A 23831-nucleotide genomic window follows, 5' to 3' on the forward strand; every position below is an offset into this window, starting at 1 on the left:
TTTTATAAGAAGCTTGGATAAATAATCTGGGGCCATTTAGTGCTCTGTATGTTAAAACAAGAATTTTAAAGCGAATTCTAAACTCTATTGGGAGCCAATGTAAAGAATATAAGATGGGAGTGATGTGAACATGTTTGGTAGAACGAGTTAATAGTCTGGCTGCTGCGTTTTGTATTGCCCGGAGGCGAGAGAGAGATGATTTATCCAAGCTAGTAAACAGGGAATTACAATAATCTGAGCGTGATGACACAAATGCATGAATGAGTTTTTGCAGTTCAGCTGAAGAAACCATATGTCGCAGTTTAGATATGTTTCTTAAATGATAGAAACAGGAACGAGACAAAGATTTTACATGAGAGTCAAGGCCCAGAGAAGAGTCAAATATTACTCCGAGATTTCGAATATTTGACTTGACAGATGGACAGAAGGAGGCAAGAACCTGACTGATTTTAGAATGTAGCTCAGGAGGAGCTATGATCATGGTCTCGGTTTTGTTAGTATTTAGAACAAGGTAGTTGCTTGAAAGCCAATCAGAAACCTGGGTTAAGCACTGGACTAGGGTGGACAGCCTATCCAGCTGATGAGGCTTAAAGGACATATGGAGCTGGATGTCATCAGCATAAAAATGATAAGACAGGTTGCTAAAAGATTGAATGATACCAGTTAAAGGAAGCATATAAAAAGAAAATAGATGTCAGACCCCATCAGAGGTGTGAGCATCACAGCAGATGCCTTTGTGTCAAAGTAACTGAGGATAAAACAGAACATGAAGGAGATTATCCTGGCCTGATTTTTTATAGCAGATAACCCTAAAAATAATCTTCAATTTTGCATAATTTTTAAAAAGTTTACATTTCTTTAGTATATTCTTGTCCAAGGTCATTTAAGTAAAAAAACAAAGACAGCGGCCGACAGCGCTGTAAACAAAGGTAGACTGGTGGGAAACAAGCTAATGAATAATGTGCATGAAGTGTGATTTTTGTCATGGTGGAAGCAAAACAGCAAAAGTCACAGTGAATTAATGATGATGTTTATCAAATGTGAAGCATAGTTTGGATTTTCTTTTGCTGCTGGTTCAGTGAATTTTGGTTGGAGAGACAAAACCTGCATCTTAGAATGGAGCGCAAAAAAGACATAAACACAAAGCACGGACCCAACGCATCAGAATCAGTGAGCTGTCGGCTTTCAGCCCCGACGGCGCATCCAGGTACGGGCCGTCGGGTGAGAAAGCCAAGAAAGAGAAAGCTGATTCTGATGCATCGGTCCGCTCTGTGTTTACGTCTTTGTGCAGAATCTGTTTATTTGCTCTCATTTGCTGCTTGGTGGTTGTTGAAATAGTTTTTGAGCTTTATTGCTTCATTCAAGCTACTCACCTCTCTCTATCCACCTGCACTTTCAACTGGACCACAGCCAATCAGAGAGGTCCCACCCCTGACTATCTCTGATTGGTTTAGACCACGATAGGGGCATAATGTGTGTCTGTTGTTGGCCACACGGAGGCTTTCAGAATTGCAGAGACTTTTCTTTTTATTTTACTCAAACAATTGGTGGCACTGGTGCGACTTGGGATTTATGACCAAATTGGTCGCACTCTAGAGCCCTGCTCCAAGAGGGACAAAGGACCCCCTATTGATCCTCTACCTAATCACATGAACCAAGGTGTGAAGACAGGTGTGGGTCACAATCAGCCAGGGTTTAAGGTGAGCTCATTGTGAAACCTGGCCCCACCCTATCATGTGATTTCCTGAGGTCAGATGGCCCAGGATGTGAGTTGGCGTTAAGGCGTCTGGGAAGGGATCTCAAACTGGATTATAGATGGCAGACAGGTGGTGTCGTAAACCACTGCCTCTGTTCAAAGATGGTCGCTCACAGTAGACATAGATGGCTTCTTTTTTTTCCTTCCAAGCTCCTTAGACCGTTACAATGTAACTACAGCCCAGCCCATGCAGCAGAATATTAATGACTAACCTCGTATTGTGGATAGATTATCTCAGCATCCTGCCATGTGATTGCATTTGTCCCTAACCATCAGGAGCCCTCATGTTAACTTTTATTAAGTCCTCAGTTTGTTAGCGTTCGCCCTCCAGCCTCACTGTTTATATTATGCTAACATAGCTGTGTTGCTAGCATTCACATAGCACATAATTATATACCAAGCAGCCCAACTTCAGTAACCCTACAAACGTCACTGCTGTTTACTCTCCTGTCCTTATTTATGTTGAGATTGATAGCAGAGCTGTACGTTTTAATTTGTTTTTTAAATCTCTCAACCTGCTGAAATTCTCTGCCAACACAGAGGAGACTCTCAGGAGGTGCCACCAACAGCTATACCTCCTTAGGAAACTCACCTCCTTTGGAGTCAGCACATCCATCATGATGACTTTCTACTATGCCTTCCTGGAAAGCATCGTGACCTTCTCCATCACCTGCTGGTTCCACTCCCTCAGCCTTCAGAACAGGAACAGACTGCAGCACACTGCATCAGTGTTCTCTAAAATCATTGGACTGCCTGTCAGTTTTCAGCCAACAGGCCCGTTTCGAAACAAACGAAACGCAAGGAGCCAGAAACCAAAACAGCAAACACAGGAGCCCAGAAAACAACTCAAAACAAACAAACAAACAAAAAAGGGTCAAAAAAGGTACAGGCGGCCAGTAAAACAGTTCCGAAAAAAGTTCAGGAGGCCGGCCTGGAGGTTGACAGCACAAAAGTCCAAACCCGGGCAGTTCAGGAGGCCGACCGTGTGAAAAGCAACGGCGGCGATGCAGGCGAAGGAGGTCCGGAGGCCGGCCGCGCAGAGGGCAGCGGTGGCGACTAGGCAGGTCCACGGCGTGGGAGCTGCAGATGGAGGAACAGGTGGTGGCGCTGCAGGCGACAGTGTGGGAGTGACAGATGGTGTTGTTGCAGGCGACGAAGACTGGACGGGCCCCTCGGACCCTCCAGCGAAGGCAGAAGGCTGAACGGGCCCCTCGGACCCCCAGGCGGAGACAGAAAACAACTGAAGCAGTTCCTCGGACCCTCCAGCAGGAACAGACGGCTGAAGCAGTTCCTCGAACCCTTCAGCGTGGACGGAAGACAGCTGGAGCGATTCTCCAGAACCCCCAGCAGGAACAACAGACGAAGGCCGGACGGGCCCCCCGGACCCTTCAGCAGGAACAGACGGCTGAAGCAGTTCCTCAAACCCTTCAGCGTGGACGGAAGACAGCTGGAGCGATTCTCCAGAACACCCAGCAGGAACAACAGACGAAGACCGGACGGGCCCCTCGGACCCTTCAGCAGGAACAGGTGGCAGAACAGATGACTGAGGAGAGGAGTGGTGGTGGCGAGGGTGCCGTTTCCTTCAGGATGAGGGAACAGGAACCGGTGGAGAAATGGAGACCTCCTCCTCATCCTCCGACCACATAGCCACCAGGAAAAAGGCAGGCGAATGAGGTCCCGGCTGGCGTGGGGAGCGAGAGGAAGTTCGTGGTAGTGTTGAGGCAGGTGGAGAGTGTGTGTTGTCCTGGGGCAGCGGTAAAGAAGTGGCGGTGGAGATAGAGATAGAGAGAGCAAGCTCGCCAGCCCTGACCTGCTCCCTCCAGGCAGCTATGGAGCTACCCATTACAGTGTCCATAGAAAACTGAGTTAGCCGAGGGTTGCTCCGAATGATAGCATCTACTGTGCTTAGCCCGTCCGCCATGGTCCTCAGATCCTTGGCCTGGGCAATGCGGTCAAGAAGCTTAATCATCCGCTCCATCTCAGCGTTAAACTAAAAGGCTGAAGAGTCTGCGGGGTCCATGTTCTGGTCGCAATCTTCTGTTGTGTGACGGCTGTGTGCAGGCAGGAAAAGGACCCAAAGTGCAGACTCAGGAGACAAACGTGAACTTAAACAGCTTCAATGCTGAACTCCAAAGGGTAACAAAACTGAGAATACAAAATAAGCTCACGCAGACAGAACACACAGCAAGATGAGGGTAGATGAGGGTAGTCTAAGGAGCTTGAAAGAAAAGTGTCTGGACTTGTTCGTGGTCCGCGACACGGACACTTCTTCTTCTTCTTCTTCTCTCAAAAACTGAAAAAAAGCCTGATAACATTTATCCCCCGACTCCTTCTGTAATAACCCTACAAGATCAAGCTTCATAGCAATGCTACTGAGATTTTGGACCAATCGTCTCCTCTCTACTGTATTATTACGACACTGCAAAATAACATGCTCCAAAGTTTCATCCTCTCTGTCTAAGATAAAGGTCTAATCACCTCTTACTTTACTTGGATTGCACAGAGTGTATATTTGTTAATAATTTGAATTATTTTGGATAAGGATAAGTGTAAGATAATGGGTAATTTCAGTTTTTACTTTATAATTTTGTTTAGCGTAATATTTACAGTTAAATTGTATTTTCTTTCCTTATTTAATTTTTACGTACTGTTCCTTTAATACATGATAACTGGGCACGGGGGGAGCGTTCACGACGGAGAGTGTGGAGTAACGGGGCTCTAACTAGCTGTGGAGTCAAACAGTTTTCTTAACGTGTTTGCAGTGTAACTGAACATTCAAACGGATTACTGTGTTTCAAGACTGTGGAAATAAATGTTTGCCTGTTTGTTTTTCAACTACAAGCGGACTTTGTGGATTATGTTCAACTGCACAAGGACACGCGTACGGCCCGACTACCAGCTAGTGCTTCCGCGGTAATACTCTCCACAATAATCACATTTCCCTGAGGCATGTTTCCCTATCAAGAACAGTGTGGAATTCAAACCCGTATGCCCAAACCTCAGTCTTGACACCACCACCTCCTCTCGCCTACTCCTTCTAGTGGATCTCCTCACTCCCACCCCCCTTTGAATTTTATATAACCACCTTCCCCTCCTGTCTTCTTCCCACTGTTTCTGTCATCTACCCCTCATTTCTAGCTTAATAATACTCTTTACTTCCTCCTGACCAAAATTCACCGCCAGATCAACTGTCTCATGATTAGTGGCTTCCTTTGCTAACCTATCTGCTGCTTCATTCACCCTTACCCCATAGTGAGCCGGCACCCATACAAACACTACTGACAGACCTATCATATGTATCCTGAAAAGAGTTTGCTGAACCTCTAATAAAATATCTGACCTACCTTTCGAATAACCAGTCTGTATGTAGCCTGGGAAATGGTTAGCCACACAGGACACAATTACTGGGGTTTTTAATGTGCAGTTTTATTGTCAATGACGACTGAATAAACAAAAAATGTCCTTTGACCTTTACTTTTGTCAAACAGCAGCCATATGGACTCGTACTGAACATCGACAACACGAGAGGTAACGTGGCAAAGTAACAGAATAACTGATTAAACAAAAATGGGCCAATACAATACGAGGAATAAAGGAAATGAAATAAAATACAAAATACGACAGTGGCCTCTGTCTGTGCAGAAGAAAATACAAAGAGCTAAATCACACAAGGCTCCTTTAAAAAAAAGTGGAAGTGTTACATACATTTTTATAAACACTTCCATTCCCACGTGTGGGACTAATAAAGGTTATCTTATTCCACAGCAATCTCAGCTAACTTGGAATACTTTTTTAACACCATACAACTTGCAAAGTTCTGCTATAATCTCGCTCTCAAAATTTCGTCCTTGATCTGAGTGGAGTCTTTCTGGGACTCCATAAACCATTCCCTGAGCAAAACCTTAGCTGTAGTGTCGGCTTTCTGATCCTTAGTCGGAAACGCCTGTGTGAACTTTGTGAACACGTCAGTCAGAGCCAGCACACTTTCCCGACCATCTGATGCTGGTTCAAGGACAGTAAAGTCCACAGCTACTACCTCCAATGGCCTAGATGCCAGAAATGCCTGCATGGGGGCATTAATCTTTGGCTGCGGCATCTTAGACAAGACACACCTTTCACAGTTCTTAACCCAGTTCTCCACATCCTCATAGTAACCTACCCAAAAACACCTCTCCCTTAGCAGGTTCACCGTGCGCTCAATCCCTTGGTGCCCCATCTTCTTGTGGACACTCTCTAGGACCTGACCTTTGAGGCAAACAGGCAAAAGCAACTGCCATACTGGCCCACGGAGGGACTCTGGAACAACCCTGTACAACAAACCTTCCCTTTCCTGAATAAGGTTCCACTGTTTTAAAAGTCGTCTCACCAGGTTGGATAAGGCTGGTCTTTCCCTGTAACTAGGTTTCGTTCCATGATCCCAAAAAGTTCTGAACCCTGTGATGGTAGGATCACTGCCCTGAAATGCTAATAATTCCTCTCTGGTGTAGCCTGGGAGTGTAGGAGTATTTCCTTGCTCTGCCACCACTCCTGAGCCTGATTCCCAAGCACGTATCTGTCTCACCTCATAGCATTCAAGACCTTTAACTACAAGATCTGGTTCCAGAGCAGTCCCTCGCCTTACCAGGCTGCAGACAGGGACACAGTCATCAAATTCTGAATCTGGATCAGCCTCCGGCTCCCCTGCAAACTTCTGCCTTGAGAGGGCATCTGCAACAGCATTAGAACTGCCAGGTCGATACTTCACTTCAAAATCGAAAACTGACCACTGGGCGACCCATCTCTGCTCTACTGCGCCCAACTTAGCCGTTTTAAGATGGCAAAGGGGATTGTTGTCAGTGAGCACAACAAACTTCAAACCGAGTAAGTAGCCCCTAAATTTCTCAGCAACAGCCCACTTCATAGCTAGTAACTCTAGCTTCGTGCTGCTGTAATTACGGTCATTCCTCTCAGCCTGGCGTAGCCGGCGACTGGCATAGGCTATGACTCGCTTTGTGTCACCCTGTTGCTGATACAATACCTCCCCTAAACCATTTTGACTGGCATCTGTTTCCAGTACGAAAGGCTGTGTGAAATCAGCAAAACCAAGAATAGGGGCAGAGGTAAGTTTTTCCTTCAACCCCTCAAAAGCTGAACTACACGTGGGAGTCCACATTGCATCAAAATGGCAGCCTGCCCATCCAGATCTCTTTGCACTTAAGCATTTGTTCACCAGGTCATGTAGTGGCCCTGCAGTCTGTGAGAAACCTCTGATAAACCTCCGGTAATAACTACAGAACCCTAAAAAAGACTGGAGCTCTTTGGCAGTGGTTGGGACCTTCCAGTCTTTAACAGCAGACACTTTGGATGGGTCCGTCCCCACCCCCTCAGCTGACACTTGGTGTCCCAGGAACTTCACTGTGTCCTGAAGAAAGGCACATTTTTCGAGCTTCACCTTAAGACCAGTTTCAGCCAAGCGTCTGAGTACAGTTTCAAGTCTTTGGAGATGTTCATCAAATGTTTCAGAAAAAACTAAAATGTCATCAAGATACACAAGAAGCATCTGGAAAATGAGGTCACTCATTGTAGCCTGCATGAGTCGCTGAAAAGTTGCGGGCCCGTTACACACACCGAAAGGCATCCTTACGTACTCATAAAGGCCAAAAGGGGTTGTGAATGCTGTTTTGGGCCTATCACGTTCGTGCATGGCTACCTGGTGATACCCACTTGCTAAATCTATTGTGGAGAAGAACTTAGCACCCCTCAGCGCATCAAAGCTCTCATCGATTCTTGGGAGGGGAAAAGCATCACGCCTGGTTTTTGATTTGAGCTTCCTGTAGTCAACACACAGCCTCAGACTACCATCAACCTTTCTGACTAGCACTATTGGGGAAGCATATGGGCTAGAACTCGCTTTGATTATAATAATAATAATGCATTGGATTTACATAGCGCTTTTCAAGGCACCCAAAGCGCTTTACAATGCCATTATTCATTCACACAAACTTCTGCCCTGGGGCAGACTGACAGAAGCGAGGCTGCCATATCGCCCCTCTGGCCAACACCAGTAGGCGGTAGGGTAAAGTGTCTTGCCCAAGGACACAACGACCAGGACATAGAGGCCGGGGATCGAACCGGCGACCTTCCGGTCACAGGTGCCCTTCCCAACCCCCTGAGCCACGGTCGCCCCGATGATTACTCCCCTCCGTAACAACTTGCCAATGTGTTCTCTCACTTCATTGTATTGTGTGGGGGGAATCAATCTGTAGGGCTGTGTCACAGGTATGACATCTGTGAGGTGTATTTCATGTTGCGCTTTGTCTGTGTACCCTAGGTCTTCATCTTCTGTTGCAAATACAAATGAGTATTTTCCCAGCAGCAAAGCTAGTTGTGCCTGCTGGTCTGTAGTGCCACCAACCTTAAGTTTATGTAGAACGGACTGAACATCTGTGGGTGATTCAGGCTGTGTGCTTACGCTCACTTCATCTGTATCTGCTGAAATTCTCTGAAACTGAACTTTACACAACTGGTCATTGTCTACAGTGTCAACCTCAGTCAAAAGTCCATGTCTAGTCCTGGGTTGCAACCAGATGTCTTCATCAGAGAAGTTCATGACCTGAACAGGAAAAATATGCCTCTCTGATGTTATCAAGGTTGGCACAACTACCAAACCTCCAGGTAAAGGGGCATTGCCAGGTTCAAGTAGCATTAAAGGACCTGTTTCACTGACAGTTTTGAGCCCTTTGGCCATGATGGTAGCCGCAGATGAGACCAGGTCATGGACAGCATCTTTCCCAGCGAGCCTGGCACATGAAAAGTCTGTTTGCTACACTAACCGTTTGTACTCGCTGAAAAGCCTGCCTCCAGTTACTGTCAAGGTTACCCTTCATTGTGGTTTTAAACTCTCCATGTACTAGTTCTTGGCACTTTTTAATTACATTAATTCCAAGGAGACAAGGCACAGAGCAAGACTGTGCTGAATCTCTTTGTATAAGAAACCCCCTGTCTGGGATTGTCCGCTCCATCGCCTCTACTTCCAGCTCCACATAGCCTACATAAGGTATCTCCAGTCCATTAGCTGCCGTGATCTTCAGCCATTCAAAGGTAGAAGGTTATTTGTGTCTTCTGCTGACCACTGTTTGTTGAAAAACCCCTCTGAGATGGTACTCACTTGACTGCCAGTGTTGAGGAGACATGATACCTCCTCTCCCTGTAGTTTGATTTCTACAGTCCTACATACCCGAGTTTGATTTGTCGACATTTCCCATCAGGTGTAAATGCAGGCTGTGGTTTAACTCTTGGCTTGGGGTCTGGGGGAGTCTGTGGGGCACGTCTACACAGTTCCCCTACAGCAGTTGATAGTGCAGTCAGTGCTTTTCCTAATTCTGCTAACTGCTCTCCCTGGTGGGCAACAGCCCGTTGCACTTCTTCTAACACTGAAGGGGGATCGTTGTTTGGAGCTGTTTTAGTTACCGAGCATTGGGCCTCTAAGGCTTCTGATTGAACCATATGGCTTCTCAACCCTTTCGTGGAATGAGATTGGTAATCCCCCATCCCCCCGAGCTTCATCCCTAACCTCTAGCAAACTAGAGTGTGGTCTCTCCCTGATAATTTTCCTTAGTTCACGCCTCAGAGTGGCATTCTTTTACTACAGAGCTCAGTATCTGAGAAAGTGCATGGGAATAATCACAGAGATCTTCTCCATCTGTCTGCTTACGGTTGTAAAAAGACTGCAGGAGCTGTGTGACACTACGCCTCGCACCAAACGCATTTCTTAGATAGGCGAATAAATCACTTGGCCCAACTGATTGACCCCTCATACATAACCTCACTTCCTCAAGTGCTGGCCCACGCAACAATGAAAGTATAAAATCACACTGTTCCTCTGTGCTCTGTTCTCTGGACCTTGTCACTCTTTCAACCTCTTCAATAAATTCTTCAACAGACCTCCCGTCCTTTCCCCATTCCCCCGTAAAGACTTGGACCTGGCGTTCACGTGGAACACAAATGTATGAACGGTTAAGGGCACGACTGGCGCTGTCCCTTTGAGCCCTTGTTTCATCAGTTAATCTAATAAGGTCATCCCTCCCTAAACCATAAGACTGAACTCTAATAAAGGAAAGTAAAGACTAGAAACAATAAATAATATAATAAACTCAAAACTCCGGGTCAACGACCCAGGCATCCTAACAGTTTTAAACACTTCAGTGTTAATCCTTTTGTTGTTTTCAGTTGTTTGAACAATCGTTCAAACAACGTTCAGTGACATATTCACTTTGTGTACAACAATGAATGTCACGTGACATTCATTGTTGTACACAAACTGATATCCTGTGATTTATCTCTGCTTTAATCCTGTAATTCAGTGTTATTGGATAAACCCCGGCCTCTTGATAAAATGTTCATGCCTGGTTTCATTGATATCATATCCACCCAGAAATCTGGACTTAATCATTTTGCCCTGACATCATTATCTGAACATTAAAACAGCAGCAATGTTAAAATGAATAATGAAAGGACTTTGTTGGCTCATTTAAAGGTACAGAATATTAATTTTAAATATATGTTTACATGTTTAACTTTGACCAATTTGTTATCACCTGATTATGAGTTATTTTTATATTCAGTATAAATCTAATTGTGTGTGCGTCACAAATTTACTTATTAGGTAAAAATCATACTCAGTCTTTTTTTATGACTTGTTATCTTATGTGCAGCACTTTGTGATTTGTAGAGATTAGAAAATTATTTTGCTGTTACTATTCATGTTGCATTAGTTATCATTTCATCGACACATTTTTTGAAGCTGTTGAGGTTACATTAAAGTCTGTATTTCAGGTGGTAGCTTAATCACATGATAATCTTTCATTGCAGGTGCAACTGTATTCATGTTATACACATTGCATTGTTGTGCTAATTAAAGAGTTGAAGCCCGGTCAATTAATTGATGGTCGGAAGCTTCAGCGGCGCGAGGTCCGACTGATCTATTGAGTAAAGTGACCTTGAGTTATGAAAGAATTGCATACATGCTTACAATACATCACACATAACTTAGAAACTGAATAGAGGCCTGTGTGTTCGGCAACCGGCTGCAGTGGAGTTCTGCCTGGTAACAGATGACTCAGAGTAAGGTCATGCACTGAGGTTAAGACACATGGACTCCCATCTAGAAAGGTGCTATAAAATTAAAATTTTATTTTATTTATTTATTTTTATCGGTGGCACGGTGGTTAGCACTGTTGCTGCACAGCAAGAAGGTCCTGAGTTCAATTCCCCCATCAGGGTCTTTCTGTGTGGAGTTTGCATGTTCTCCCCGTGTTTGCGTGGGTTCCCTCCGGCTACTCCGTCCAAAGACATGCAGCTTGTGGGGATAGGTTAATTGGATAATCCAATTTGCCACTAGGTGTGAATGTGTGAGTGAATGTGAGTGCGAATGGTTGTCTGTCCCTGTGTCCCTGCCTCTCGCCCTATGACAGCTGGGATAGGCTCCAGCGCCTCACTGTGACCCTGAAAAGGATAAGCAGAAGCAAATGGATGGATGGATGGATAATGTATTTATTTATTTACTTAAACTGGTTAAAACTGGTCTACAGACTGGTTTCTGTGACAATAATACATTAACAGGATGCAGGTAAACAAACACACAGCTCAAAGTTTGAGTCATTTATTTTGGAACAATGACCTCCAGTACAAATCTGTGATCGGTGTTAATCAGATGAGCAGAAACACCCAAATCATTCAGACACATGGATTACAGGGATTACATCACATGGATTAAACAGCAGAGGTGCACATAAAGCATCAAACACAAGAGTCCACGTGAAACATGGTCCAAAACCTTCCCAGTAAAACCACAACAACCACCAACAACACTGAGATCCTGGATCAGGTTCAGAGTCCAGACAGAGATCATCATCATCATCAGTCTGCTGAACACAGGAAGCAGCAGCTTTTATAACATCAGACAGAACCAGGACCAGGATCCAGGCTCAGTTAGTGGGAACCAGGATACGACCTGAAAGAAGAAGAGACGAGGACACAGTCACCAACACAGGCTGAAAACAAAGAGATCAATGGCAATGATTCAGTAAAGTTTCATGTTTCAGGGCCTGAACCAGGTCTGAGAGTCCTCCAAAAACAGTAAAAACCTGTGTTTGAAACATTAATCTATCTAACAGGGGTCTGAAAATAAACAGCAATGCTCTAAAACTGGGCGAAATGTTAAAACTTCAATATATTAAAAATACTGACGTAAACCAGATCCAAACCAGTTTTAGGCTAATGTAATCTGGTTTTACTTTTGGACTGGTCTGAACTGATTTCTGTGTGTTATGAACTGGTCTGTGAGTGAGAGTCCTGCTCTGACCTCGGGCCTTCCTCCTGTAGTAGATGAATCCAGCCAGAGATAAGATCAGACCCAGGATCAGTCCTGAGGCTCCGATGGCGAGCTTGTTCCTCTCTGACTCAGGCATGGACGAGTCTGAGGACACACAGGTGAGAGTCACACAAGTCTATACACAGACAGGTGTGTACAGGTGTGTAGATACAGACAGGTATTTACCCCAGTCAGTGATTAGAGGTTTCTCCAGGCTGGCGTGCTCCACCTTACAGGAGATCTTCTCTCCAGACCTTCAACACAAACATCAGTGACTCTTAGATCTGGACTTTAAATGTTTAAACTTTAGTGCAGACCTCATGATAAAATTTGTTCTGGTTTCATTATTAGAAATGATGCTCCTGGACCTGATGTGGACTCACCTGGGTGTGTACTCCAGGTGTGAGTGGGTCTGGTAGTACCAATCACCATCTGCCATCTCCTCAGTGGAAGTGACATCAGAGGTGACTTCCTGTCCATCTCTCAGCCAGCTCACTTTGATGTATTTGGGGTAGAAGTCATAGATGCTGCAGACCAACATGGCAGGATGCCGACTGTAAGCAGGTGTTGTGGAGTGAAGTCTGACGTACGGCTTAACTAGAGGATATTATGAGTTTCTGTTATTGTTAATGTCATATCATCAGGGATGATTGTATTCATGTGTATTAATAAAGATACTGTCAACAGTAGAGTCACATATAACCTGTCTGACATCAGATGATGAATCAGCTGTGAGGAGAAACATCAGCAGCTGTAAACATCATTATTATAAGCTAACACATGCAGAGCTGTATGTGCTGAAAATCTACCAGACTTGAACCTGGGTCAGTTTTTATTAATATCCAGCAAAGTGCTGACTCAGAGTGAAACCAGTTTGAATCATCAGTGAACTGTTCCTCCTGCAGATCAGCTGCTGTGCTGATTTAAAAGTAAAAACTGACACATGGAGACTAGATGAGAAACTAACACCTTAACTCATCCACACATAAATAAACCCTGAGTGTTTTCACTCAGTTTAATGTACCATCCAGAGCCAGCAGGGGGCGCTCTGTCGGTCTATTTGATCATATTGCTCAACCAGTCAAACACAGATGGGTCACAAAACAGCTGCTGGCTGATGGAGGAAAATGCTCTGCTCTCCTGCTCACAGAGAGGAAGTCACTCCTGTGAACAGCCTGGTCAACACTCGTGGTGCATTTATGTGCACTCGTAAATCTAGCCATCTATAGCCCAAAAGCAGAAGACACAGAATCAGTTTCCACTCTCAGACAGCTTCCCCTCCACAGGAGGTCTGAGCTGGTTCTCCTCATGTTCCTCTGAGCTGTTGCTGGGACCTGATTTCATTCAAGTAAGTCAAGCTTATTCATTGAGTGCTTTTCACAGACAAACAGTCACAAAAGGCTGAAATAAATACCAGCATTAAGTGCCAAAATAGCCAATGAAATATTTAATAAGACAATATCTGTGTGTGTTTCCTCCGGGTTGAAATGGGAACTTTATAATTGTTTCAGTATATTTAATAGCTCCACTGTTACACTGACTCATAGATCTGAGCTGTAAATGTGTGCAGGTGTGAAGCTGCTACACAAGCTCTGAAAATCAGAATCAATAAATAAACTGCAGACGGGCTTTTGATTTAAAATAAATGAAATAGAAGAAAAGCGTTATATTAACCTGTCAGGCTGCTTCATGCTGTTAGAGATATTTATATCGAAATATAAAAAAAACAAATATGAGCAATATTTGAGCTTAAAGAGGTTAATGAATCATCAGTGTGTTATAACGAACAGCTGCAGTTTGCCCGTTTCACCAGCAGGGAGCGCCACAGACTGAGGTTAGAGTGTCACAGTCAGTGATTTATTACAGTTATTGATCATCAGAGTCTGACCTGCAGCTGTGGGTCCATCATAAATGATTCAGAGTGAGGTCAACATGAACACCTGATGATGTCACACAGACACCCACACTCACCTGATTTAGACAGAGGGTTGCTGTACCAGCCACCAATGTTGGTATGGCAGTACCTCTCCTTCTCAGCTCTCCATCCAGCCAGGAATGCCTGATCATTGTTCCAGGTCTCTGCTTTCTTCACTCCGAACTCAGTGAATCCAACAAACTTCCTCACATCACTGTCAAACCTGGTGACCTCGATCTTGTTGTAATAGTAAGATCTCATGTACTTGATGTCCTTCGGCTCAGTGGAGTTAAAGTCACAGCGAGACACCACATACATTTTGAACCCATCTGAGAACAAACACAACATCGGACTGTGAGCTGATCATAGCTGCTGTGTACAGATGTACAAATAACTTATGTTGATCATGTATACATCTGTCTACTTCATGTATACATCTGTCTACTTCTCCAAAAGTTGATTCTGTTCATCTGGACGTAGCGTTTTGTGGGAGAAACGTTTCGTCACTCATCCAAGTGACTTCTTCAGTCTCTTATAAACCTTATAAACAGTACATTTGCATAATGACTGAAACCAGCCCACTGAAGGAACAATGGGCTGTGAGGTCAGTTCCTTAATCATAATTATGCAAATTCCCATGACCATTGATCAACAATGGGAGTTTGCATAATTATGATGAAGGAACTGACCTCACAGCCCATTGTTCCTTCAGTGGGCTGGTTTCACTCATTATGCAAATGTACTGTTTATAAGTGTAGGAGCCGTTTTTGGGTTAATACCTTATGTGGCCGCTAGAGGTCACCTTTTTCTGTTTTGTTCATGTAAAGGTATTTAAGGTAGACGCACGTAATCAGCGTCAGGTGTGTCGTTAATTGTACGAAGGCAAACAGTTTGTGACCGCTGCGCTGTTATGTCAAGATGGTGTTGGAATAAAGAACAGAAAGGACAAGATAAGTACAGCTGGATTTATTGACTGTTTACTTAATTCATACATACCAGTGACATCGCGTCACCCCCGTTAACGACCACCTCGGTGGCTTCAAGCATAGGCTTAGCCTCTACAATAAGATTGAAACCTGCAGTCAGCTGAGTATACATGAAGTAGAGAGATGTCTTGATGCATTCTCAATCATCCAGGACAGTAAATCTCCAAAAGTTGATTTTGTTCATCTGGACGTAGCATTTGGTGGGAGAAACGTTTCGTCACTCATCCAAGTGACTTCTTCAGTCTTATCTACACTGTTAAAAAAACATCGTAAAACAACGGTAATCTTCTGGCAGCTGGGGCGCCAAAATACGACCGTATAATTACAGAAAATAACTCCCGCATAAAAATACGGTTATTTCCAATAATGAAAATACAATTAGTTGCGCTAATTTGACATGGGATCTCGCCTTTTTCAAGTGCCGCTAAACATTAAATTAGGAACATGTTAATGTCATTAAACAGTGAAATCATCTATAAATAGGAAAAGAAAACATCCCCAAAAAACAGTAATATTCCGGCAGCTGGGGCACCAAAATACGACCGTGAAATAACAGAAAATAACTGTCCCATAAAAATATGGTCATTTTCAGTAGTGAAAATAGAGTTTGTTGTGCTAATGTTACATGGGATTCTGCCTTTCCCAAGTGCTTTTAGACATTAAATTAGGAACATTGTAACGTGATCAAACAATGAAATTACCTATAAACAAGGTCAATGAATGTGGCAATATGAATCATAATACGTAAATGTACAGAAATATACCGTTAACAGTTGGTTTAACTAATAATGGATTGCATGCCCTGGGACAGATTGACAGAGGAGAGGCTGCCGTATCGCACCATCGGCCCCTCTGGACATCGCCAGTAGGTGAAGTGTCTTGACCACGGACACAACGACGGAGAGAGTTCGAGCCGGCAACCTTCTGATCACAAGGCGAACTGCTAACTCATGAGCCACGATCGCCCTAACTAGCAATGATAATAATACTTATGTGATGTAACACAAGCTTATAGGGATCATGTTATATACTTTACCATAGCATTACATTTGAATCCAACAGTTCAATCTTTCAAATAAAGGACAGATATTTGTGGAATCATGATACATTTGTGAATGTATTTAACAATCTAAATATGCATATGTACAGACAGATACATTTAATGATCATGACAATTATGTTTCATTACATTACAGTGATTTAACATTAATTTACATTTGAAAGGTGAAGTCAAAGTCTATTTACGGAACTTTAATGATATTCTAGAAGAACAGAACAAAACTAAAATGCACGATTCTTTCCTGCGGTCGCAGCCATACCCGCGACCTTGTTGTTGTTAGTTCACATTCATTGGCCGATGTTTAGCGTCATGTTATTATGTGTCCCAACATCCAATGGCATATCACAATGTTTTCATGGCCACACCCTCACCCCAGGCGCAGAGGCCTATTTCTGTTCAGGCATGTTGTGAATACTTTGAGATTTATATTAATGCAATTCCTACCTCTACATTTATTAAAAAATATATATAGTTATCACAGCGTGGCCGTGAACTGATTTAGATCGTGGCAAAAGAATCTTAACAAATCAGCTCAAAGATATTGAGCTTGTTACTCAACCCCAAGCTGGTAGGGGGAGCTCTTTATTTAAACACTTTCAGGTGTGTCCATGTGCCTCAACCTTCAACAACAGCAGAACAGAAGTCACTCATGTTACATGAGTGACATCCTGCTACAAAACAACAACTGTCAGTGACTCTGCACTACTGTGTAGACACAACATTCAAGATAACAGTTAACAGTAACTAACCATAAACAATAAAACAAGAACATCTAAACAGCAGCGCATGTCCCAAGGCATGATGGGAGAGAACTAGCTGTTTCTGGATGTATTTTTACGGTCTAAATATGCATATGTACGAAAAAATATATTTAAAAGACAAGTAAATTGTGTTTTACTATATTTACAGTGATGTTATGTTGTTTTACCTTTGACATGTAAGATCACAGTCTGCTTATGTAAATTGAATGATATCCTAGGAAGACAGTACAAAACTGTAAAGAATTACAGTAATATACTTTGACATTACTATTTTTTGGAACAGTGTAACATGTTTAGTTTTAAAGGACACCTTCCTGCCTTTAGTCTCATCCAGAAGTAACATCCAGAAGTCTGCACGATGGGTTTCATAGTTTGTAACGAACCTTTGACAGTTAAACATAACATGACCGAAAAAGCAAAAAAAGAGAGAAAGAAAATCACACAAATTATATGTTAACCTCATTTATTTTTAGTTAAGTAAACTCTAAAAATTCTAACAGACAGCTGGTGCTTAGAATACAGTTGAATAACTATTAAAAAACAGATGAGGTAATATTTCTGTCCAGGTTGCAGTCTTCATGATGAACATGCTGTTGCAAACTCTGCTCCTCTCGGTGGAAATGCGCCTTCTCTTTCCTCTTTGTATAAAACATTTTAAAAGTCAGTTTAATCTCAAAATTCACTGTTAAATCCAAAACACACCAGATAAAGAAAAGCGAATAGTTCAGTCTAACACAGTGAACCATTAAACGTCTGTAAAACTATGCAGTTATGAAACGTAACTTTAGCCTCAGCCAAACCGATTTGCTCAGTTGTAAATAAAACAGTGAAGTAAACGTGACCCGACAGACAAAACCTGAGTGAATTAAGTCCAGTGTTTAACCACTGAGAGCTAAAACTCAGGTGAGGTTTCAAAGCTGTGTGCGGTGATTGGACATCAGCCGCTGATAAAGTGGCTTCGCCTATAAAGTGCTCTGTAAGGAAACAAGCTCCAGCAGCTCTGCGCTCGGGAGAAATACTATATTTACTTATCTTGTGCAGAAAAATGCGCTGACATTACTTTATATCGAGCACCAGCTGCACAGTTAAACTGTGACGATCACCAGGTAACGTGGGCGTGTTTCTTGAATTAGCAGCAGGTGTTAAACAGCTGACAGGTGAGGAGGAGGATGCAGGTAGTGATGGCCAAATGAAGCTTTCTGAAGCTTGTATTGAAAAACGGTTCATTACTCGAGGCTTTTCAGCACAGTCCTCTCTGGTGACATCTGGTGTCCAAAAGTATGAAGAGCAGCTTGAATCCACAAAATAAAACCAACTGCTTCATAATGATTGTCCACTCATTGGATATATTGGGCTGCTGTCGTGTTGCTTTGAACGCGTATTTTTTGATGTTAAAAACATGTAGTTTATTTGTTTAATAAATAATTCTGACCATAAACTTTCCTTGTGTGAACATGCACCATGGTTTGGTCTTTCTTTGCTTGTGACTTCTTGATGTTGGTAAATACAATAATTGAAAAATACCACGTTACATATAACATACATATAATAACGCACATTATGGAGTATGCTTCTGCTGTGAGGTCCAGCCTCCATGTACTTATGCAGTTAATCGCTAGACGGGTATTTTTATAAATAATATTATATTAGGGAAACTTACATATTTTTGACCTGGGGGTAGAATTGATTTTGAAATGGAAAATGCTTATGAACTTGCAAATTCAAAACATGATGCATTTAAGGAAACCCTTTCTCATTTTTATTTAAGAAGAGAATTTGTTCCACTGTGCGATGGCCGAACCTCCTCTTCGTGGAGATCATTTCTCCTGCCTTAAGGAGAATCCCTTCACATGGCAGAGAGGAGGCTGCAGTGCAGAGAAACTGGTAGAGATGCTGTTATACAGTCTACCTGGGCCCCACAAACTATCAGCTAAAGAGAATAAATAAATTAAATTGCTGCACATTTTGTAGAGTAACATTTTAAGATTATTTTTTTTAAATAAAATATATCTTTTTATAACATTAAATGTTACGAGTCAAATGGAAGTCTTTCTAAAGTTATTTAATGATATTTATATTATGAAAAGCACATTTTTGACATTTTAAGTTTTTCCCGTTTTCAGATAAAATAAAGACGCACAAAACAAAAGCAAACAGCCAGAACACAAAGCTGGAAAACCCACCGACCAGAATCAACTCAAAACACTCCCACACAACAGAATCAAATCTCTCAGTAGAATGATCAGTGGTTCGCTATCTGTCACCATCAAAACACTCCACAAATCCCGCAAATGATTCACTTCCTTCCATTTGAATCAGGTACCGAAGCAGTTACGTGTGTAATGAAGCTTCGGACGTCACTGGTCACGTGACTTTTGCCAAACGAAGCAAGCCTCGACACAGTGCTTCTGAACCAGTGTGTTGTTTTTTTCGACACACGCTCCGGAGCGTCAGCTTCATGCGGGCCGTCACTACATGCAGGTAAACTGAGGGTCTGTTGAGCTGATCGCTGGTGTCATTAGAAACATGTCAGCTTGTTCTTTATGTTTCAGAAGCACAAGTGCAGGCGGAAAGAGACGATCGCTCTGTGAAAATGAGAATCTGCGAATGCAACATGTGAAACACGGAGAGTGGAATATGTAAACAAACCGGTTAATGTCCCCCCCTCAAAACAAACAAATACACACAAAATAAACAGCATGTTAGCAGAGCGATGCTACTGTGGACTGAGGAGCTGTTGTCTTGATGTGAGCTTCTACTCAGGGTTGTTTCTTCCAGTTCAGAGCAGAAATGTTTTTGTTAAGATACTGGTTTTTCCCCCCTTGAATAAGAATACTATGTATATCATGGGAAGCCTGCAGGAGCCTCAGCTTACTGCAACATAAATAAGGGAAGATTCAGGGTCACCTGATCCACCCGAACTGTATTATTTGTCAAAAGGAAACTTTTAAGGCTAATCTCAAAAGCAGAGACAGGTGTTTGAATTCATACTGGAAGCTGTTTCTACAGAAGAGGAGAGCTTAAGGCTCTGCCTGCCTCCCAACTTTAAAGTACTCTTGGAACCACAAGTAAGGCTGCAGCGTGAAAGAATATCAGAAAGACTTTGGATGAAATTTGGCCCTTCAACTGGATGAACCAGAAGACATTGTTCAGAGTAACGTCAACAATCAAGGATAACTCAAGGATGACTTTGTGAATTTGATGCAATATGTTGTTGTTTTTTGCACTGACTGTGCAAATTAGTTTTTCATATAACCCTGTAAAGTCAGGGTGAGCCTGAATAGTTCAATACAGTTAATGCAGCACAATCATTTTCAGAAATTCAGAAATTTTCAGAAGAAGTCCTGCCATTAATTAATTCTTCAATCTTAAATATGATCAACCTATCTCTAATAATCGGCTATGTACCACAGGCCTTCAAGCTGGCTGTAGTTAAACCTTTACTTAAAAAGCCATCTCTAGACCCAGCTGTCTTAGCTAATTATAGGCCAATCTCCAACCTTTCCTTTCATATCAAACATCCTTGAAAGAGTAGTTGTCAAACAGCTAACAGATCATCTGCAGAGGAATGGCTTATTTGAAGAGTTTCAGTCAGGTTTCAGAGCTCATCACAGCACAGAAACAGCTTTAGTGAAGGTTACAAATGATCTTCTTATGGCCTCTGACAGTGGACTCATCTCTGTGCTTGTCCTGCTAGACCTCAGTGCTGCGTTCGATACTGTTGACCATAATATCCTATTAGAGCGATTAGAACATGCTGTAGGTATTACAGGTACTGCACTGCAGTGGTTTGTATCATATCTATCTAATAGACTCCAATTTGTACAAGTAAATGGAGAGTCCTCTTCACACACTGAGGTCAATTATGGAGTTCCACAGGGTTCAGTGCTAGGACCAATTCTGTTTACATTATACATGCTTCCTTTAGGCAGCATCATTAGAAGACATAGCATAAATTTTCACTGCTATGCAGATGACACGCAGCTCTATCTGTCCATGAAGCCAGGTAACACACACCAATTAGTTAAACTGCAGGAATGTCTTAAAGACATAAAGACCTGGATGGCCGCTAACTTTCTGCTTCTTAATTCAGATAAAACTGAGGTTATTGTACTCGGCCCTGAAAATCTTAGAAATATGGTATCTAAGCAGATTCTTACTCTGGATGGCATTACCTTGGCCTCCAGTAATGCTGTGAGGAACCTTGGAGTCATTTTTGACCAGGACATGTCCATCAATGCACATATTAAACAAATATGTAAGACTGCTTTCTTCCATTTGTGCAACATCTCTAAAGTTAGAAATATCCTGTCTCAGAGTGATGCTGAAAAACTAGTTCATGCATTTATTACTTCCAGGCTGGACTACTGTAATTCACTATTATCAGGATGTCCTAAAACTCCTGAAAAGCCTTCAGCTGATCCAAAATGCTGCAGCAAGAGTCCTGACAGGGACTAGAAAGAGAGAGCAGATTTCTCCTGTTTTGGCTTCCTTCATTGGCTTCCTGTTAAATCCAGAATTCAAAATCCTGCTCCTCACATACAAGGTCTTAAATAATCAGGCCCCATCTTATCTTAATGACCTTGTAGTGCCATATCACCCTATTAGAGCACTTCGCTCTCACACTGCAGGCTTACTTGTTGTTCCTAGAGTATTTAAAAGTAGAATGGGAGGCAGAGCCTTCAGTTTTCAGGCCCCTCTTCTGTGGAACCAGCTTCCAGTTTGGATTCGGAGACAGACACTATCTCTACTTTCAAGATTAGGCTTCAAACTTTCCTTTTTGCTAAAGCATATAGTTAGGGCTGGACCAGGTGACCCTGAATCCTCCCTTAGTTATGCTGCAATAGACGTAGGCTGCCGGGGATTCCCATGATGCATTGAGTTTTTCCTTTCTAGTCACCTTTCTCACTCACTATGTGCTAATAGACCTCTCTGCATCGAATCATATCTGTTATTAATCTCTGTCTCTCTTCCACAGCATGTCTTTATCCTGTTTTCCTTCTCTCACCCCAACCGGTCGCAGCAGATGGCCCCGCCCTCCTGAGCCTGGTTCTGTCGGAGGTTTCTTCCTGTTAAAGGGAGTTTTTCCTTCCCACTGTCGCCAAAGTGCTTGCTCATAGGGGGTCATATGATTGTTGGGTTTTTCTCTGTATGTATTATTGTGCGATCTACTGTACAATATAAAGCGCCTTGAGGCGACTTTTGTTGTGATTTGGAGCTATATAAATAAAATTGAATTGAATTGAATTGAATTAGAAATTCATTACAAATCATTCTTGTTAGTTGATGTCAAACTTTCAACACATTCTTCCTCTGGGCCACATTTCATCTCTATCCACTGCAATATTTGCACAAAGATTTAAGGCAAGATCATCTCAAATAACAGTACTGTATGTTGTCCACAGTCAGTGGGTCCTGGACAGTGTTGTCATTGTCACATACTAATATGTTAAATATAATGTTTTATACACCCGAGGCCTCAAGTGTCTTCTGGGCCAGCGTCCTTTAGAAACACGTGTGGCTCTGAGCTCTCCCGTGCTACATTTATGCATCTCTGATCACACATATGGTTGTTTAACTTTAAATGATGCTCTTAATGTTAAAATACAATCATTGCTGTTTTTATGAATTTTCAAAATGACCATATTATAAAATAAATTAAAACATTATTTTATTTTTTCATTAGCTCCTTTTGTGTTTCTGAAGAAACAAACTTTAGGTTCACATATTTGTTGTTTAGTGTTTTATAGTTCAAACTTCAAATGGCAAAGTCTAAATCTTTTATTTGTCCTGAGAGCCGCATTTAAAAATCTGTAATTTTTCTTGTTAGACACTCACAGTAAAACAAAACAACTACCAGATGTTGAGAGTAGTCCTGAAAAAATGGACATACAGCAGATTTTATGACACCTTTACAGCTAAAGACAACAAAATAATTCCCGGCGGCCTGTTTAGCATTACATATTTTTAAAGAATTAAATCCTGCCCCTCGTCTCTTTGTCGCTCTCTGCACCACCACACTCTGTCTCTGAGCGTCTGTCCCCCTTCCTTCACATAATTTCACCTGCTTGTCCTCCTGCCTGTTCTGCGTGCGAGACAACTCCCTCAGTCTCTGTCTGTCCCTCCTCGGATGTTTCCCACGGACCCGATCACACCTTCCCAGGGCATTGCAGTTCCTGGTTTTCCTGGCTTGAGTTATATCCTTGTTCCGCTGGTTGTTCCTGATCATGTATGTGAAAGAAATAAATCTGTACATAGTTCCTGTGAATGTTGTATTGAGTTTGCTTTTCTTCTTTAAGTGTCCTTTAATCCAGCTGTTAATCCAGATTGTGCGTTTCTTTGTTGCTGATGGGTTGGTCACCATCCACCATGGTTACTGTGGTAACCTCTCTTTGGTGGTCACTTCAGTTGTTATGAAAGATAAAATTGATCCTGTGTTTCCTCCTCTTCAGTGGGTCATGTCTTAAAAGATAACATCATGTTGTTTAAATAAAATGCTGAAATATATAAACTACAAACTGGTCACGCAGCAAATCATCAGCAGTGTCGCTGTCTGCTGTACAATCTGAGTCGCCTCCTGCTCGCTGTTAGAAGCACTTCATATGTCAGTGTGTGAAAGTGAGAATAAATAAAACACAATATATATTTAATTGCACATGCATTAATTACCTGCACACACAAAAAATCCAGATTTAGAAGGATTTTAATTGATTAAGATTTTGAGCAAACAAGAGAAATGAGTGAAAGTGTGATAACAACATGTTAACATTTCCTCAGAGTTATTTAAGAAGGCTTTGTTCTAATGACAATCAGCTGTTAAACAGTAAAGCAAATACAGACAGATGCATGGAGAAAAAAACTAATAAAATAAAACCTTTGCTAATAAGAAAAACCCTCCTGATGTCCATAAATATAGTGAAATAAAAGGTTCCTAAAGTTATAAAGTAACATGTCGGGTAAAGTTCTTCATGTTTGTACTTGAACTTGAGTAAATGTGTTGAT

The 23831-nt window shown here is 42.3% G+C and overlaps 1 protein-coding gene across 1 annotated transcript; it reads right to left on the reverse strand.

The window, feature by feature from the left end:
* Nucleotides 1–11380: 11380 nt before the first annotated feature.
* LOC120438466 (H-2 class II histocompatibility antigen, E-S beta chain-like) lies at nt 11381–14370 on the reverse strand. The gene is made up of 5 exons (XM_039608853.1): nt 14079–14370; nt 12491–12704; nt 12294–12361; nt 12099–12212; nt 11381–11747 (listed from the first exon to the last, which is right to left on the reverse strand). Exons 1-5 carry the CDS (start codon nt 14368–14370, stop codon nt 11722–11724), a joined length of 714 nt encoding a protein of 237 aa, XP_039464787.1. The 3' UTR covers nt 11381–11721.
* Between the last annotated feature and the right edge of the window lie 9461 nt (nt 14371–23831).

This window comes from Oreochromis aureus, linkage group 3, assembly GCF_013358895.1.
Source record: "Oreochromis aureus strain Israel breed Guangdong linkage group 3, ZZ_aureus, whole genome shotgun sequence".
In the NCBI taxonomy this organism is placed as follows: Eukaryota; Metazoa; Chordata; class Actinopteri; order Cichliformes; family Cichlidae; genus Oreochromis; species Oreochromis aureus.

Excerpts from the sequence above, each read along its gene's own strand:
- LOC120438466 (XM_039608853.1), bottom strand. The coding sequence starts at position 14,370 with ATGTTGTGTTTGTTCTCAGATGGGTTCAAAATGTATGTGGTGTCTCGC. Across the intron at positions 12,705-14,078 it reads CAACCCTCTGTCTAAATCAG|TTAAGCCGTACGTCAGACTT; the intron begins GTGAGTGTGGGT and ends AATATCCTCTAG. Across the intron at positions 12,362-12,490 it reads CACCTGGAGTACACACCCAG|GTCTGGAGAGAAGATCTCCT; the intron begins GTGAGTCCACAT and ends TTTGTGTTGAAG.